The sequence below is a fragment of the Mercenaria mercenaria genome, chromosome 1 (assembly GCF_021730395.1).
Source record: "Mercenaria mercenaria strain notata chromosome 1, MADL_Memer_1, whole genome shotgun sequence".
Taxonomy (NCBI): Eukaryota; Metazoa; Mollusca; class Bivalvia; order Venerida; family Veneridae; genus Mercenaria; species Mercenaria mercenaria.
In genome coordinates this window covers 48743132-48763285 of record NC_069361.1, presented here as the reverse complement: position 1 = coordinate 48763285, position 20154 = coordinate 48743132, and the positions used below count along the sequence as shown (strand labels likewise).

Below are 20154 nucleotides of genomic sequence, written 5' to 3'. Positions count from 1 at the left end.
GACCAAGGTTTTTATTTTCCAAATCGAGGAAAATATTTGCTTGGTTGTAACATATGATAAGTTTTTTCAAAGATGCCATACTTCCATGTTTGTCATCGAATCATGTTGTATTATTTATCTACAGTATTAGAATTAGAATTGTACAACATACATCAATTCTAAACCCAAAGAATTTAAAACCCTTTATATATATTTTAACAAAATCTTGGAGTTATCGCTTCGAAACATTCTCTTTGCATTGTTTTCAAACACACTCTTTCGGGTTTTACTATACATATGATTATTTACAGCAATATTCATTGAGTTACGAATATACATTTTTGTATTTCCACGTATCCACATCCTAGGTTTCATCAGATAACGTAGCACCTTTGTTTGGCTCACACCTTGAACTATTACCTCTCATCTTTGGTAGTCCTGGAGGACTTCGCTTCATGCACTGGAAATTTCTGAGATGCTCTTGAGTGTCGTTCACCCAATTTAGATGCCAGTACTGGTTCTTCGTGTGTATCGGTGCTATACACCGGACGTGTTGAAACGAACAAGACTTTGGGGGATCTTGGGGCTTTCTCTCGCTCTGTTCCTCTGGTCAGATAACACAGTGTCTGTACCAGAAGAGATGAATAAGGCTCCCTGACTGCCTGGCTGTGTGCTTTCGTGTTTATCATGAGAAGGGCGCTATATAAGTCTGGTATAAATATAAAAATAATATCACGGACTGTTATCTACATCCTTGACGCCATCTTTAAAATATTTGCCCGATTTGTATGGTGTGGTCTTCTTTTCCACCGCGCCGCTATGGCGTAATACTTTTGAGGTACTAACTGTGATCTTGTTGCATATTATCACACAGTTGTGGTCGTCTTTGTTTAATAGGAAAATATATCAAGTCGTGTTAGAATTACTGTATTGTTTAATGAAGCATAAAATTACTAGCTTTAGATATCTATTTACCAGTGACATGATAATGTCTGTAGTTTCCGGATGGAAATTACCTCGTATGAAATATAATTCACTATACTAGTATAATAGTAGTATAAGAATCTTTCACTGACTGAAGATGCGGATTTTAATATGTGGTTCGAGAGGACCTGTTAAGGCAGTAACGAGGCGGAAAATAAGAGTTGCCCGACAGCCAAATACATGTTCAATCCGCTCCAAATACAAGTGATTTTTTCTAGCCCACAGTATCATTCAAATAACGGAAATAAAATAAAACGATTATTTTTTTAAAAAAGCAGATACCTGTAGAACCATATCATACATGTATACCTGTAACTTACAAGGAAATTCATTGATGCAAGCATCAAAGACGCCGCCAAGTGTTGTGTCTAAAGTACATTTATTGCAATATGAGAAATCACCTAGTTATTAGTGTGGTTAGTCTGACTGGTTAAAAATTATCAACAGTAGCACATAATACAATATATGTTATAAACTGTTAAGAGCATGAAGAATAAGCATGATAGAAAAGTATTATCATACATTACAAATCCTCTACCTGCAATGACATTGACACTGCGAGTAGCTGGTCCCTTTACATCCAAAATTAAAGTAATTATTTCACCAACTAAGGTCAGCACCTATGAAAGGAGCATGTGTATGAAGGTTCACAGAAATGCAGTTTGTTGAAAAATGAGGAAATGTTGAAAGATAATTATTTCAAAGTTGTGGTTCACAGAAACCATTATTTTTATTATCATATAATGTAATGAGTGTTTTCTATTCCCTGATTAAGTTTCATGGACCTTAGTCACTCCTACATTATAGATTTCAGAACGCAGATTATACAGTTTCCGTTGCCAAAACAACCAAAAATCTTGTCCAAGAAAAGAATGATATAACTTGAATAATCTCTAAATTGCTCCTATTCACAAAGCAAATGTCAGGAATCTTTCTTACTTACTTTTGGAATAACATAGAATTCATTTTTTTTTTGGACGAACGGTAAACTTGAAGTCCGCGTTGAACCGTAAGGTTACTAGGAATATGTCAGTGTCTAGATTCAAATCTAATATTACAAGAAATTAAGCAAGCATAATAACCCACTGCCAAAGTGTAGAAAATGTTCTAATGAAAATCTTTTTTTAAGTTAGACAGGAATGGACAGATACAAAAACAAACTATCTATAAAAGTAATAAAAGAAAAAATGAAACAAGTAACAAGATATAATACAACAAGAGCAACTGACTAGTCATATAAAATTAATGAAAATATAAATTCAACAAGGAAATCTATTTGAAAGTCACTGATGCTTTGATAAGTTATGGTCCCATGGCTTTTGATATTTTCGATCTAACCACATTTTAAAGAAGTATTAACTTGTCACTGACAAATTGAGCCAATGATGACCCTTTATTGGACACCTTAGTTGACAGTGAATATCTGTAAACAATAAGTATATAACACATAAGCAAAAAAAAAGTTAAAGGTTAGAATCAAGATGAGCCTATAAAATATTTAGAAATATTCTGACCAGTTGTACATGTGGTCACAAATGGGTAACTCCATGCTTCAAAAGTAAGGTAACCATAACAATTAAATAAATATACAACTGTAAAAGGAATCTGCAAAAATGTGCGCATTCTGAAATTACATCACTGTACTTATCAACAAAGAAAATAAGATAAAAGATTAAAAATAAGTTAAGTGTGGTACTTCCTACGTTCATTTCAACATATATAATGCTTATTGATTACTTTATTTAATTTGTTAATACGTTTTTTCAAGGAATTTTATGCAGGCAAAGTGTAATTTTACGTATTTTTATTTCTTAATATTCTCTCGAAGTTTACTGAAAGGTTAATTATTGTAAAGTACATGAACGCTCCCTTGTCCGCAATTCACGCGTTGCAGTATGGTATATCTGCGATGTGTTCTATTTATTCGACGCCGCCAGGAGGCGGTGTCGAGTATATGGGATACACTTTTATTTTGGACCCTGTAAAGATGGTAATAAATAGTTTCGGAATGATAAACTGAACACAGTGAATAGTAAAAGGACCCACGATATTGCACAATAGATTTTAGTGAATAAACAAAAAATGGCAAAAAGAAAATATAAGAAATGTATGTAATGCAACTTATTACGTGATATAAAACAATGCTATCTGTCTTTCTAGAAAATTAGATAGGTAAGTAGGTAAGTAGGTCATGTTGAGGTCAGAAATAGAAAACTTGACTTACAGAGTAACCCCCCTTATCAATAAATCGGATCAACATTTTGACAAAATTGTAAATAAAAGAAATATTTTCTGCTTGACAAATAAGGAGAGGAAATTTTTAGAAAGCCATATGACACTTAATGACTGTTGTTCTGATAATTTATAAAATCTATAAATCTTTTACAAGTATATAATATGCTTGACTATGTTTATGACAGGTAATGAAATATACAACACCTCTCATGCCCCTAACCCCTCCACCCTAGCAACGGTTTACTTGTTCATCCCTGTATGTGTATCCGTACGTGTTGCAACTCCCTTCACAAAATAATAATTACATATTATTTTTAGTGTTGTTTTTTGTGTTTGCGTGCGTGCGTGTGTTCATATGTGTGTGGGTGTATAGGGTGAGGGTGTTTTACGTCCATCCGACACAATTATAGGTCATGTGGAGATGTTCCAGCTTTTAATAGCGGATGAAGACTCCATATCTTCTGATTGGCGTTATTTCAAGAACCTGGGTTCTTCACATGAAAGAGCTCTAGACCAAAAGCAAGGTTTTGAACCCAAAGATGCGAGAGGCAAGTAATTCTAAGTCAACAACCCTAGCATTTATCTACTCGGCCACGAAGTCCTCATCTTCTGCTGTAACCTCAAAACTAATAACGTGGGAAAATTGTTAAACTTTATAGTCATGATAGCTGTTACAAGAAAGTTTAAATTTGTAGAAGAACACTTCACACCAGAAAGAATGAAACTCCTATTCTCTAACCTCAAAGCTACTTACGTGGTCGAATGTAGAACGTTTTAGCCGCGGTAGCTGTGACTTGAAAGTTAGAATTTGAAACAAAACAGAGCACTTCACCCCATGAGGAAATATAAACATTTAGTCGAGAAAGTGTTAGCATTTAACAGAAAAATATGACATTAGTAATCTCCAATCATTGCAGACTTGACATCCTTTCGAATGTTACTTCAAATAAAATTCATAATTATACTAGCTGTTTATACTAGTCACACACTGTCAGTCAGTCTACAGTGTACAATAAAATGTTCCTGGCCTCGTGTTCACAAAACATTTTCAGTCTCAGCTGAGTTTGATAATGAAACTTTATTTGTCTTTTATATCTAAATAGCATGTTTAAAACTAATTTTTAAGTGAATAACTATTTTCGTGTGACTATTCAGTATAAATGGTCAGTCTCTGTTGGAAGTTAACCTTAAAGTTTTAGCAAAATCGATATTAAAATTTCAAACTCAAACTCAGCTGAGACCGAAAAATATTTTGTGAACACGGGGCCTGATCATCTATACACTTTCTGTGTGCTAAAGCATGAGGAAAAAATGTTTGGAAAGTCTTGATAAAACAAATCAACATTAGGGATCTCTGCCTATTCAGATCATTCCTGGAATCTGACTTGTGTGAGCGTGACATCACCAGTAATGTAGAGTGTATCTACACGATCAAGAGGTATCCTGTGCTTGAACTCCAGTAAATGTTGGTTGTTCACGGCTACCTGTAAATGATATTAATAAAGAATATATATGAAAGATCAAATCAGTGTATATTATTCAAAATAATGACAGACCCTTATAATTACTTGTAAATAGGGGAAAAATCAACAAACTATATAATAGGCATTAAGCTGGTCTGCAGTTTGCAGTTTGCAGTTCGCAATTCGGATTGCAAACCGCAAACTGTTTTGCATTTTGTATTTTGCAGTTCGAATTGCAAACCGCAAACTGTTTTGCATTTTGTATTTTGCAGTTCGAATAGCAAACCGCAAACTGTTTTGCATTTTGCAGTTCGAATTGCAAAATGGATTTTTGTTTTGCAATACAAGATGTAAATGATTCATGATTTGCTTTCCTTAATAACGGTTTTGAAACATTAAAATTTCACCTTTTAGGCTCCTTTGCGCTTTGTAATTTAAATTGCAAACTGCAAAATATTTTGCATTTTGCAGTTCGAATTGCAAAATGAATTTTACTTTCGATTCACTACATGTATTGAACTGTAATGCAGTTTATCAGAAACATGGTATCGTTTTTTTAACATTTAACATTTCAATCTTATTTGCACTTTGTAATTTGAACTTCAAACTGCAAAACATTTAGCAGTTCGAATTGCAAAGCGAGTTTTTATTTTGCGTTTCAGTATTCAGTATTTCAATGTCCTTTTCGCTTTGTAATTTAAATTCCAAACTACAATTTTTATTTTGCGTTTCAGAATTTAGGATATCAATGTTCATTTGGATTTGTAATTCATGTTTGTTTTTTATATATGTACAAACTGAGAATGAAATAAACTTTGAAACTTTTAATTTGAAAAACAAACTGCAAAATATTTTGCAGTTCGAATTGCAAAATATTTTTTTATTTTCGATTTAATATATGTAATAAACTGCTTTTCAGTTTCTACGAAAAGTGGTATTGGTTGGGATTTTCCAGGCTTTAAAATTTAACAATTCAGTCTTATTTGCCTTTTTTTTTATTTGAATTGCAAACTGCAAAATATTCTGCATTTTGCAGTTTGAATTGCAAAATAAATTTGTATTTTGCGTTTCAGAGTTCAAGATTTCAATATCAATTGAGCTTTGTAATTTGAATAGCAAACTGCAAAATATTTTGCATTTTGCATTTCGCAGTTCGAATTGCAAAATGAACAGAACAGAACAGAACCGAACAGAACAGAAAGTTTATTAACGAGTACACTACAGGTACATTGTTAAACATGGTTTACATAATACAATTTTAGAGGTCACGCATACAATGAAATTGGCTAATATTATGACAACACATATGGAAAACTTTTGCAATATAAAATAGAGACATAATTCCATCAAAGCAATACAAATGTGCTGAGCTGAAAAAGAAGAAGTATTTAGAGGTTATTAACTTAATCCTTAATTTATCATACAAAGTGGAGAATGAACAGAATTAAAGCGAAAATGAGACATGTTTTCCAATTTAAACTCTGTGAGATGCTTAATCATATAGGAAATATAAAAGTTCTCTTAAGATACATTTACTCTGTTTGCTAACTGGTAATCTACAGGTGAGTAGATAGTTCATTTCGACTATTATTTGCTTTTACAATAAATTTACATAAATTAAGTAAGATGGACTTGTTTTCGGACTGTAACAATAGCGTAAACTTGAGCATGCTAGGGCGGGTATAATAATAACGTTTAATAAGCTGACTTCTTAACTGCTCATATGCTTTACACTTCTAAATGAAGTGGTACTCGTCTTCGACATCGTTTAAATCGCAAAACTGACATATTCTTTCATGACGTTCTAGACGGTTTCTACCATACCTCCCAGACTCAATACGGAGCCTGTGAGCAGATACACGAAGTCGCGTCAAAGCAGACCTGAAAGTTTTACTTTGAAATAATTTGAGGTATTTTTCAAAGCAGAAATCTTCTTTAAATAAAAATATAAATGTGTTAACACGCTATTATTTCTTATGTCAGTACGCCACTGCTGCAAGTAACAATCTATTAATCTTTGCTTGAATATCGGTAAAAATAAATTTATTTCAACACTTTGGGGGAAATCCCATACTTCAGCAAATCCTAGATTATGCAAAAACGTTTTTACCTTACTGGCCCAGTTATTAACACCGTTATCACATTTACTACAGGCATTCAGATATATATTTTTCAATATGATATTATCGGTGGTGATCAGTTTGAACCAGTACTTAATTATTTGTATATATCTAGTTATGAATAACGGGTACCTCCCTAATTCCCCGTATACAGCAGCATTACTTGTACTTAGCTTAACACCTAATATGGCTTTGCAGAATTTTAGGTGTACTCGTTCTATCTCCTTTGATTTAGTAAAACCCCAGACCGGACATGCGTAATTTAGAATAGATCCTACAAAGGAGTCAAATAATTGCAGTGATATTGACGGGTTAAGGTCATATTTGTTGATATTTCTTAAAAGAATATTTAAGGCTTTTAGCGCTTTACCGACAACATACTGGTTGTTAAGATTAAAAGATCCCGTATAATTGAACACCACGCCTAAGTAATTGAAATCGTTTACTATTTCGAGTGGCTCATTATTGTAATGCCATATTTCATTTTGTTTGACCGGGCCCCTTCTACGAAAGACTACAACTTTAGTTTTACTTGTATTAACCTGAAGTCCCCAGTACTGACAATACTCATATAACTTATTCAAACTTGTCTGTAAATCTTCTACCGAATTACCAAAAATAACCATGTCATCGGCGAATAAAAGTATAATAACACACATGTCATATAGAGATAACCCTGATGTATTGGTGCCCTGTAAAAACAGTTCAAGATCTTCCAGGAATAGGGCAAACAACACCGGCGAATTATTTAGACCTTGCCTTAAGCCAATCGATATATTGAAATAATCAGAATATAAATCGCAGTGCTTTACACACGATTTGACTATAGAATACATTGCTTTAAACATTTTCAACACTTTTCCATCTAGTCCTAAATGATATAATTTAAACCAAAGCGCTTGTCGATAGACAGAGTCGAATGCCTTTTGTAGATCTACGAACACGCATGGTAAACGGAAACCTTGTGAAAGGGTATGCTCGATTAGATTATGTAACGCAAAAATAGCGTCGACTGTGCTGCAACCTTTACGAAAGCCAAACTGGGAATCCGACAATATATTGTATTTTTCAAACCATTTTTCAACTCGTGTTGTTAAAATTCCGGTGAACAACTTTCCGAGGTTACTCAACAGTGTAATACCCCTGTAGTTATTCGTGTTGGTTTTATCCCCTTTCTTGTGGATAGGTATAATAAACCCCTCAGCCCATATATCTGGTAAATACCCAGCATCTAAAATTTATTAAAAAGATCCGTAATATGCCCTCCCAGTATATCAACAGATTCGATCAAGTATTCATTCAGGAGGTTATCATTGGGGCACGGAGACTTGTTACGCTTAAGCCGCTTAATAGCTGCAACTACCTCGGTTTGTGTAATAGGCAAATTAAGTTCCACGAAGGCGGGGTCGGTTATGTTAATATCATTGTCATTGAATTCCTCAACTTCATTTATGACAGTAGTCGGAAAATTACTAAATAAATCAGAAAAATATGTTTTAAACTCTTCAACTGATATATTTGTATCGTCTTTTTGGCTTTTAGCTTTAAAATATTTCCAAAAATCACGCGGTTTACTTTTTCTTAGTTCAGTTAGTTCCCTACTTTTCCTTAATTTGTAGGCACGCTTTTTTTTTGCGCACAGTATACTTATAATGCTTACGCTGGTTACATACTTGTATTCTATTTTGTTCGGACAAACAACTATTATACTGCTTTAACGCATTTTTATACAAGTTTTTTAGCATGGCGCACTCTTCATCATACCACGCGTTAGATTTACACGTTTTCATATTAGAAGTTTCATTACTTCTGTATTCACGCTTGAAAAGTGGAGTGGCGACTTCGCATATAATATTTGAAAAATCATTTACTAAACGGTCGATGCACACCTGTTCACCGTTGTTGTTACTGTCCACGATAAGGGTATTAAAGACAGGTAATTTACCTATAAGGCCGCGCCTAAAAAGTTCTTTACGTTCATCGTCCCATTTATAAAACGAATGAGATATATTCGTGCCAGTAATTTTACATCTTGTCTCGAATTGTGGTTTCTTTGCCCGTAAAACAAAATTTATTGGGGCGTGGTCACTATACATGTTAAAAGGACAAATTTTAAACTTACTAATACTGTGAAAGTCTGATTCTTTTAGCAATAGATAATCAATAACGCTATTAGCACCGCGGCTGTAAAACGTATATGAACCTACATCATAGTCTTGGCCTAATCTGCCGTTGGCTATTCTCAAACCGGTCGATTTACATAAATCAAGCAGCTTTTGTCCTCGTGTGTTACATAAAGTATCAAGTGAGGCCCTACCTAGGTGTTGATCAGGGATATAGTCCCCTGGATCAAAATTATCGATTCTTCTATCGCAAAGAATGTAATCAGGCCTATTTCCAACGCGACAGTTCCAGTCTCCTGCTAAATAAACCCGACCTAATTGTTCGAAATCTAAATAATCTTGAGCAATAACCTCAAATAAATCTGTTTCAAATACATTGGCGGCCGGAGACTCATTTGGCCATAAATACAAACCACAAAAATATACATCCTTATCAAGATTAAAAAAGTCCCTATCTATCTTCAACCAAATAATGGTATCAAAATGGTTTTTGATAATAGTAATACCCTCCTTATATGAGTTACGTACATATATAGAAATTCCACCACTGTTTCTCCTAGCTTTTTTATGCTTAAACTTACGGTAAAAATTGTAACTAAAGTATCCATCAATTTCAATATTAGAATGCTTATCAGTCCATGTCTCACTCAAAATTATTAAATCATTATCAGAAAAAGTAGAAATGAAATCTGAATCAAAAAGTTTAGTGTCAGTTAATCCATTGGTATTCCATACTAGAACACTCAGTCCATCCTCCGGCCGATCCTAGTTACTAGTATCACATTTGACCGGCCTACCTTCTATATATAAAGTATCATAAACAATCCAGGCCTTCTTCCCGTCTTTGAATGCTTCCTTGAGTTTCGGAATCAATTTGCGACGTTTTGCCACGATTTCAGGAGGAAACTGTTCGTGAAGAAAGTAGTTCGAGCCTTCTAGGAGTTTCCTTTGACGTCTGACGAGTTCGCGGTCTGAGAAGTACGCGAACTTACAAACCACTTTGCGACACGTGCCTTGTCCAGGGTTATCACTTAGTTGACCCATCCTGTGTATACGCTCAATTTTCATGGAGTTAACAATGCTTTGAGCAATTTTGAGTTTGTTGGCGAGGATTTCACGTGATTTCTTATCTAAGTCTTCATTTTGTTCCTCGACTATGCCTCCAAAAACAAGATTGTTCCGCATTGACTGGGATTTTAAGTATGTTACCTGGTCTCTAAGATCGCCATTTTCCCGTTCAAGTTCCTGAATGCGAGACTGATATTCTCCTGTTATGAACTCAATCCTTTCAATACGTTCATCCATTTTTATGAAACTTTCAGAGATGGCGTTCTTATGTACATGGATCTGTGTAAACAACGTTTTAATATCCTTTTCAAAAGAAGACACTTTTTTATCTAATGAGTCGAGCTTATTCAACCTAGATTCAACATTTACAATTTTAGTCTCAAGTGACTTTAGAAACTCCATAATATCACTGTTTGAAGGCAGCTTAGGTTGTCCCTTTGATGTAGAATTGGCCGCGGCGGCAGCACTACCTTTATTAACTGGCATGTTGGAAGACACAACTTCAGGAATAGTTTCTATTGTATTAATATTCTTACAATCGTCAAATACAGACAATGACTCATCAAACAAAACCGTATTTGTTTCACTTAAAATTTGACTTACAGATGCATGTCCATCAATGTCCGACTCAGAACCACTGGAAGAACCTCTTGTTTTGAACACTTTACTGAGCGTAATATATTCGTCCCCACTGCTACTTCCCTTTTTACGCTTTTTCACTTTTTTCTTTTTTGATGAACTCATTATTGACTACGCAATATATTCCAATGAAAATTTTGTCCGTAAACAACTTGTATTCCATAATATTCACAAAAAACTTCGGAGCACAGAAAATGTGCGTCCACACCCAAATCACGTGACCTATCAACATCCATGATTCAATATGTATTGAGCTGCGATGAAGTTGCTCAGAAAGATGGTATTGTTTGGGGTTTTCAAACTTGAAAATTTAACGTTTCAATCGTAGTTGCGTTTTATAATTTTAAAATGCAAACTGCAAAATATTCAATGTCAAAGCCCGAGTTGCTCAAAATATTAACATTTTTCATGGAAAGCGAATCGCGGATTATATATATCTCTCGAACTGCAAAATATAAGTTCATTTTGCAATTCGAATTACAAAGTGCAAAATGAAAAATATTTTGCAGTTTGCAATTCAAATTACAAAGTGCAAATTAGATTGAAATTTTTAACAAAAAATCCTGAAAGGCAAAAAAAAAAATAGATTATTTCTTAGAAAGAGAATCGCCGTTCATATATATCTCATATATATCTTGAACCGCAAAATAAAAATTCATTTTGCAATTCGAACTGTAAAATGCAAAATGTTTTGCAGATTGCAATTCAAATTACAAAGTGCAAATTAGATTGAAATGTTAAATTTCAAAGCCTAAAAAATGCGCTTCATATATATCGTGAATCGCAAAATAAGAATTCATTTTGCAATTCGAACTGCAAATGTAAAATGTTTTGCAGTGTGCAATTCATATTACAATTTACAAATTGTTAAAGTTTCAATCCTAAAAAGCCCAAAAACAATAACAGCTTTCTCGGAAAGCAACGCGGTTCATACAAATCTTGAATTGCAAAATAAAAATTCATTTTGCAATTTGAATCGCAAACTGCAAAACAGTTGGTGGTTTTCAATTCGAATCGCAATCTGCTAAACAGTTTGCAGTTTGCAATTCGAACTGCAAAATGCAAAATAGTTTGCGGTTTGCAATTCGAATTGCGAACTGCAAACAGCAGACTAACTTAACGCCTATAACTATATACATTAAAAAAACCTCTATTTCTATTTAAACGAAATATATAAATAAAAAGAGCTATATAGTGCAATGTATTTCCTGCTATGAAATTGCATACAGCTATTTTGTTCAGAATCGAATGGTTTGTGTCATTTTGTTATTTCATTGTGTCACAGGACACAACAAGACGTCTTTATGGTACCCCGCCGAAAGTCGCCCTGCTAAATTTCGTCTCTCCAAATCTCGTCCCGCTCGATATTCCGCCTCAATGTGGAAATTTTGTCCATTGCGTTAATCGGACAGACGTACGCACGCACAAGCGCACACAACCATTTGAGCCGTAAATAACGTGCATAAACTCATCAAATCAAACGCATTGGTAAATGTACTTGATTTTGAGACTTTTGCCGATGACTTAAGAGATCCTCACATTATAAACGCTGATTATAAGACATTATTTAAAATTATTTAACGCAAGAAACATTAATATTATATTTTATCTCGCTGCCACTTTATTAAATTTGCTTTATGATTTCCATTATTTCATAAAGCAATTTTCATTTCCATATATCTAGTTTTACCAAGTTCAGACTTTATTCTATGTAATACAGACAAATGACGTTACGCTAATACCGCCAGTTTATCAAACGTGCGGAACTACCGTAAGAACTAGTTATACAAATATGGCTGCGCATGAATATAAACATTTCTACCACATTCTCTTTTGATACTTTTGACTTTTTAACATGCATGACATGTTAACATCCAGACACCATTCTCAAGGGGTCCGTGTGTTCAAGCTATCTTTCAATGACAATTAAAGGTCCGTTACCACCCTTTTAAAACGAATTTTCATTATTTATCATGAAGAGTAATATGAATTGAATAAATTCTCAACAATACCGCCGATCACAGTGTATAACTCATATAAAAACAATAATTCACGCCGATGCACAAGTTAACTCCCTTACAATCGGATACGATAGATAAAAATGAATCACTGAAAATACTGCAATTCCACAGCTCCGTCAACATTGTCTCACCTTTCTCTGTCTAGCCACTCCAGTTGAACTATAGTAAGAAAACGTCGTTTTCGTTAACTAGAGGCGGTTCTATGCTACAGGTACTTCACGTATAAAGTGATGTTACATCTATATGACATAAAATGATATTAAACAAACTTTATCCTGAGCAGGCCATTGGGGTAGCCGGTAGTGTGCGTGCGGCGTATGTTTTTACCGAATTCTTCCTGGTATAGTTTACTTATATCATATTGTTCAAATGTGAAACATTTTTGCTATTTTCAAGTGTGTCATAAAATACGTCAGAAAGATATGCTTAAGACAAAAATGGTAATACACTACACTATAATACACATACAGTTGAAACTCAAATATCGTATCTCGAATTGCAAGGAATCGAACGTTTCACTTCGAGATAACCGAAATTCGACTTAAAATGACATTTTGTGAACGTGTTTTCGGGACGGGACTTGGAGATTTCTTCGAGATAGCCGTAATTTTGTGAGAAACGTGTACGAGATATCCAGTTTCAACTATAATTTGTGTATGGGTGCAATTATACATATCGCTGCAATTAATATACAACAAAATACCTTCGAAGTAAATATGAAATGGGGACTAGATGTATCAGACAAGTTACTGATTTGAGTCTAAATACAGTGCTCCCTCTCTACAGCGGCCCTCTGAACAACAATTCCCTCCTTGCAACAACTCTTGCTACTGACTTCAGATATGCTTATTGTTCTTTATCTTACCTCTCTACAACAACGCCCTCCAAACAACAACCAGTTTTTCCGTCTCCCAAAGGGTGTTGTTGTAGAGAGGGAGCACTATTATATATAAATTAAATACATAATAAATATTTTGATATTGATTTAGTTAGCACGGTAGTTAAAACTAAACGCTTTAAATCAGAGTTTCGCTTGTTCGATCTCCGGTTGCTGCGTATATGACAAGTTGATCGCATCAACTGTGAATTCATGAAAAAGAATCACCAAATGACTTTAGTAAAATAGTTTGATTTACCTTGAAACAACGATGTTCAGTCAGAATTATCATTTCGAAACTCATGTTTGGCTGAAAGGGGAAGTAAGGTAGCCGTCTTTCCTCGGGACCCCAGCCTTTCCTATCTTTTGTGTTTCGAACAATAACATTTCTGCAACCTAGGTAATTGAATCGCACATCAAAGTGAAAGGCGACGATGTCATTTCCGCATTGTAGATCGAATGTGACTCTAGAAATACAAAACGTGAGATTTGACATCGTTACAAAATCTATGTTATTTATTAAGGGTGCTAGTATTATGTCGACACAACAAGTTTGAATTAAACAGAACAGAACACAAACTAGAAACGAACGCATGTGACAAAAAAAACCCGCAAATACTAACGTTAACCGATATTTTTAGTATTCTGAGAGCTGTCACACATAGCTAGGCCAACCTATAAACCACAAAAATCTACAATAAAGTTGGGTGTCATGTATTTTATAAGACTGAAGATTTGTTGTATGATAGGTCAACACTATGGAACATCTTCCAAAATGACAGCTAAAATGTGCGTAGGAACACATGAGTAATAAGGTTTGTTTACATTTCTATAAATGAAAATGAAACCCTTGAAAATGTTACCAAATTATCAAGTATAGGTCCACAATGAAATAGTAACTGGAACTGACGGGGGCGGGTGGCGGGGAGAAAGAGGTTTTTTTCCTACTTAGTTATTTTCCGAAACTGATGTAAATTTTGTGCAGAACCTTGAAATATTGAAATAGAGAATTTTTTCTCTACCTTTGTTTTAAATCGGGACTTAAAATCTACACTTGAATTCGTATTTGATTAAATGAAGAACTGGCAAGTGTTTTCAGTTGTATTTTGATTATTTGTATTTATTTCTCAGGAAACTTTCATTCTATTTTCTTTTAAATGATTTTGAATGACTTTTTCTTAAATTCGTAAATTTAGACCAAAAAGAAAGGGGGGAACCCCCCCCCCCCCAACCCCCCCCCCCCCCCCCCCCCCAAAAAAAAAAAAAAAAACACAAAGACAAACAAACAAAAGAAATACAATTGACGAAAAACCAGATAAGCATGAAGAAATGAATCCTTTTATGCGACGTCGAGTATAGGGCGATCAATTACAAGTCTCTCTTGAAATAATCATATATCACTCACAGGAATAACTCGAAAATATATGTTTAAGCATGTAATGTTTATATAAATTGATTTTTCATAACAGCTTATCATTCCTGCTTAAGATTGATAGTGCTGTTATAAAATATCTACTTGACGTAATTAACTTACCTTTTAGCGTTTGGGTGTGGTACTCCACAGATGAAATGTATATTATTTGGTCTGAGAAATCCAGTTTTTCGTACAAAAGGTATTGGCTGTAAGATAAAACGAAGATTTGTGATAAAATTGATGCAACATTTTGCATTATATTTATTACTATATACTAAGTGAATAAAACATTAAAGTCTGATCTTTAACAATATCAGTATTGCATCACACGCAAATACTGACACAAGAATTAGATAAAAGTCAAAAAAGACATTTATACACTTGATTTTGGGATGCCTCTAATACATTTCTTATAGCCTATTGACAAAGGCTCTTAACTGTAACAAAGAGTACCAAGTCAAACGATGTGCATAAGTACAATCAAGTGACAATAGACATCCCAGCTATACCGACATCGGTTCGGTTTGCCATATCTGTTGCATAGAATACCAAATGAAACGTTGTACATATTAAGCTGAAATAGACATCATCGATGTGGTTGGCGAATCTGCAATTGCAATATGTGTCCTATGCGGTATTTCAAATGGTACCGGTAAATAGCCGCCCTATGATCTAATTTGAAATTTGAGATCTTTAAATACTTGATAAAACTCTTCAAATGTCCTTATAGATTTCACTGAATTCATCCAATTGCTAATTTGATAGACAAAAGGAAATTATTGTTATTTGGTCAACTTTGCCAGCTAGATACTAAATTCCGAATTAAAGAAGTCTTCGTACACCGATTAACATCATTTATGTTATCACCGAGGAAATCAAAGGGGGTTATACCAGATATCTACATGATTTTGGGAAAATACAATCTAACAAGTTATATTTTAAACTTTTACCGCACAGGGATATTTCCTAAGTTAAGTATCTGGAAAAGAAATAGAAAAAAAACAATAGAATTTGACTGGAAAAACCGTATACTTTTGGATGGAAGTCTAAATCAGTTTATGCTAATACATTCGGTCTTTGAACCCTGTAACCTGTGGCATTTCAGCCGTTGTTATAGATATCTGCAGGCTGAGTGCACATCCACATTCATTTTAATGTGCCGATTTTTTACTAGAAAATATGAAACGCATTGCACGAAATGTAAGCAAGTAACCAATGATCTGAGTAAACATATTTTGTTGTTTTGTCCTTCAAATGAAGCGAAGAGGTCCTGGTTATGGGTTACACTGTCTAAAAGCTTGGGAATAAAAAACTTTCAAACACTATGTACATTTTCTCCTGACTTACAAATAATTGAAATGTTTCGTGGCTTCACATCATTTTGTCTGAGCGACGAGGCCAGGGTGTATAGCTTTAAAGCTTTTGTAAAGTGTGCACATCTGATGAACTGGCTATAAAATATTTCTATGTGAGTTCAGCAATTACCTAGTTGAATTCATAATAGATCAGCAAAATAAACAATAATAATTTCGCCCAGGTATTTGCACATTGTAAAAGTCTTAATGCTTTCGTTTCGATTAAGGCTTTTGATTTGGTGTGTTATATTTTCAGCTGAGATCGATCGCTCACTGTTGTTTATAGATCTATATATCAATATCGTTCTAGTATTAGGCAAACCTTAGTTTGATACTTACATGTCTTCTCCATTCTACAAAAAATTTTTCCCTTTCCATTCATGTATGCTAAATTTCATAAACTGAGTGAATAAGAAACTTAATTTTGCTGACGAAATTGTTATATATAGGTCTTTTTCAGCATGTCATTATGCAATATTATATCTCAAATGCATTTGTTGTTCACATGTATATATATATTTTGTATATACTGTTCTCGTATTTGTATTTAATTGTATTGTATGATTCATATGCTCTTCGTCATTGGAGGAAATAAAGAAATATATATATACTTTAGGTGTAAGTGTGTGTGGTTTGCTAGCCATAGATGAGTTTCTCTTTTCCAAAGGTGCTTATTCCAGGACAGTGTTTTTATTTCATCCGAAACAGTTTACATGTGATTTCCGTGCTGTTACTCTTCGCTTTAATATTGATTTTATCCAGCTGAATACTAGTTCTTCTAAGGTAATGGACAATTTCCGTGTTATTACGCATTCTCATTAGGAAATTTGGTAGCCTTCCGCAAAGTTAGCTACCGTGCACATAGCTTTCCGTAAAAATCGGAAATATGGGTGTATTAATTATAACATACCGGTATCTTGCTAGCAAGAATGTGAAACCCTTGGTGCGGTTGCTAATAGTATCATTCCGTGTGAGTATTCAGTGAAAGTCGGAATATATCTTCTGCGTTATAATGATTACATGTCATTATATTTTTTATTTCCTTGGTTTGTACATCATTGGACTTCAACCTACAAATTTATATATAAAATATTATTTCCTTATGCTTATTAAACACTTACCTGAAAACTATTGTGTGTACTGACTTTTCTATCGTCTGCTTTATGACATGTGCATCCAGGACACTGTAAAAGGAGCATAAAATGCACAAAAATCATTTTGAATATAGGGAAGTACATATACACTTTTTGTATTCTTCAACATCTAACTGCAAATGACAGAGTAACTCGCTTTTACAACTTTGTATCTTGCCTCGTTATCCTCAGGCTTTTGACTTTTGATATTTAGATATGTTTTTGCAAGAGTTAGTTTCAATAAAGATTTATTTTTCTTTTCGCATGAATCTTAAGCCTACCTTTCACAGCGAAAATATACTAGTTTGATGTTCATAAACAATTTTAATCTGTTAAACGAAAAACTAAAGGTACCTCGCTATCGACTCTTCCGTTACCTTTTTATATTAAGTTTCAATATACCAAATCTGGCAACTATTTTGAAATAACTCTTTTGACCAAACGATCTTAATAGCAATCATAAAGATGGTGGCACACAGCGACAACTGACACCAAACCAGAAAGAAAATGCCATTGTACATGTGTTGCTCTATCCAAAGGTGTATTAGAACCTTGGTCATAAACTGGGGAAACTTGTAGCCTGTGGTGCACGTGGAGGTAGTGATAATCGTGGTGGTAACGGTCGTGGTAAAGGTCACTAGGATTCTGCGAGGGTGGATCTCCGCATCCTTTCGTGGAACGTCCATGGATTGACTAGGGACAAGCTGGAAGATAAAGACTTCATACATTATATTACAAATAGTGATATACTGTTTTTGTACGAGACTTGGGCGAGTAAAGACAGTGCTTTTGATATATCTGGGTTTAAATGCTTGAATTTCTATAGGAAATTTCAGAATAGACGTGCTAAACGTTGCAGTGGAGGTGTTGCAGTGTACATTAGAGACGAATTCGTGAATGGAGTTAAATTAGTAAAATCAGTACATGACTCAGTTATTTGGTTAAAGTTAGAACGTGCATTTTTTCAAAACGATGAAGACATTTACATTGCAGGAGCATATATTTGGGTAGAAGGCTCGCCAGCATATGAGGTAGTAAACTGTGATTTTTTCCAGTTACTACAAACAGACATAACTAATTTTCAAGAGATGGGAAAGGTGATAGTATGTGGCGACCTAAATGCAAGAACTGGTAGTAACAGGCATGATTATATTGTTTGTGACACGCTTGTTGATTATCTAGATAGTGATATATATATACCTGATAATCCTTTACCAAGAACTTCTATGGACTCTAGTACAAATTCACATGGTTTAAAGCTTTTAGATCTCTGTAAATCCACGTCTGTAAGAATTGCTAACGGACGGCTTGTTGGTGACCAGGCTGGGACCTTCACCTATGTAAATACAGCAGGGTCTAGTGTAATAGATTATTTATTGCTGCATGAATATACTTTCAATATTGTTAACAATTTTAAAGTCATGCAATTTAATGAATGGTCAGACCATGCGCCAGTTTCTTTCAATATTTGCTGTGGTATCTATTCCATGAGCAATAATACTGAACCACAGTCTGGTTTGAAGCATAACTATTTTAGTTGGAATGACCAGTTTAAAGATGAATTTAGAAGGAGATTAATTTCCAAGTTACCAGAGATGAATAATGTGTTACACAATATCAATATCAGTAATAAAGAATCTGTAAATAATTGTATAAACAATTTCACTAATATTATAAGAGATGTTGCAGACCCATTGTTTTCTAAGGAAATAAAAAGCAGTAGAGCATCTAATTACAATTACCCTAATAAATTGTGTAAGAAAGCAGATTGGTTCGATGAAGAATGCATCGCAATTAAGTCTGTATATAGTTCAGCTTTAAATCAGTTTAATTTGTGTAAATCTGACCAGAATAGAATAAACATGTGTAATGCTAAATCAGCATATAAACTACTCATTAGGAAGAAAAAACGCAAATATGAGTATAATAAGCTCAAGCAAATTGAAAATCTTAGACATTCCAAACCAAGGGATTTTTGGAAGTTATTTTCTAAGAAAAAAACACATCATAGTAATGTTAAACTAGAACAGTTCTTTGAATTTTTTTCAAATTTACATGCTGATTTATCAGGAACAACAGTTCCGGAAGCAGAGGATTTCTGTGCTGCGGGTGACTGTGATCCAGATGATGCTATTTTTGTAGAGCTAGATAGGGCAATTACTTTCGATGAAATAAAAACTGTTATTAAGGGTCTTAGCCGAAACAAAGCAAGTGGTATCGACTGTTTGTTAAATGAATATTTCATTGAGTCCTATGATATTATTGGTGGGCATCTAGCTGATTTATTCAATGTTGTTTTGAACTCCGGTCATTTTCCGGATAAATGGTCTGAAGGAATTATTGTACCATTATTTAAGAAAAATGATGTCAATGATGTAAACAATTACAGAGGTATAACTCTTATAAGTTGCCTTGCAAAAATATTTACAGGTGTACTCAATGCAAGAATTAACACATGGATAGAAAGTAATGAAATTTTAAGTGATAATCAGTTTGGTTTTAGAACCGGTAGATCTACAGTAGATGCAATTTTTGTATTAAATGCTGTCGTGCAAAAAATCTTAAATGAGAAAGGTCGCCTTTACTGTGCCTTTATTGATCTAAGAAAGGCCTTTGACAGTATCTATTTAAATGGTTTATGGTTCAAATTATCTAAACTAGGTATTAAAGGTAAAATGTTAAATATTATAAGAAGTATGTACAACAAAGTTAAATCATGTGTACAGTGTTGTAAATCATATTC

General features: G+C 34.0%; 1 protein-coding gene across 1 annotated transcript in view; it reads right to left on the bottom strand.

Annotated features, from left to right (window-relative positions):
• Positions 1-26: 26 nt before the first annotated feature.
• LOC123539024 (galectin-9-like) overlaps positions 27-20154 on the bottom strand; it is a 54824-nt gene continuing 34696 nt past the window's right edge. The window contains exons 14-17 of the mRNA XM_053546083.1: positions 17400-17462; positions 15044-15129; positions 13769-13976; positions 27-4682 (exon numbers count right to left, since the gene is read on the bottom strand). Of these exons, the coding sequence (XP_053402058.1) occupies positions 4566-4682; positions 13769-13976; positions 15044-15129; positions 17400-17462 (474 nt within the window). The 3' untranslated portion in view covers positions 27-4565. The remainder of the gene's footprint in view (positions 4683-13768; positions 13977-15043; positions 15130-17399; positions 17463-20154) is intronic.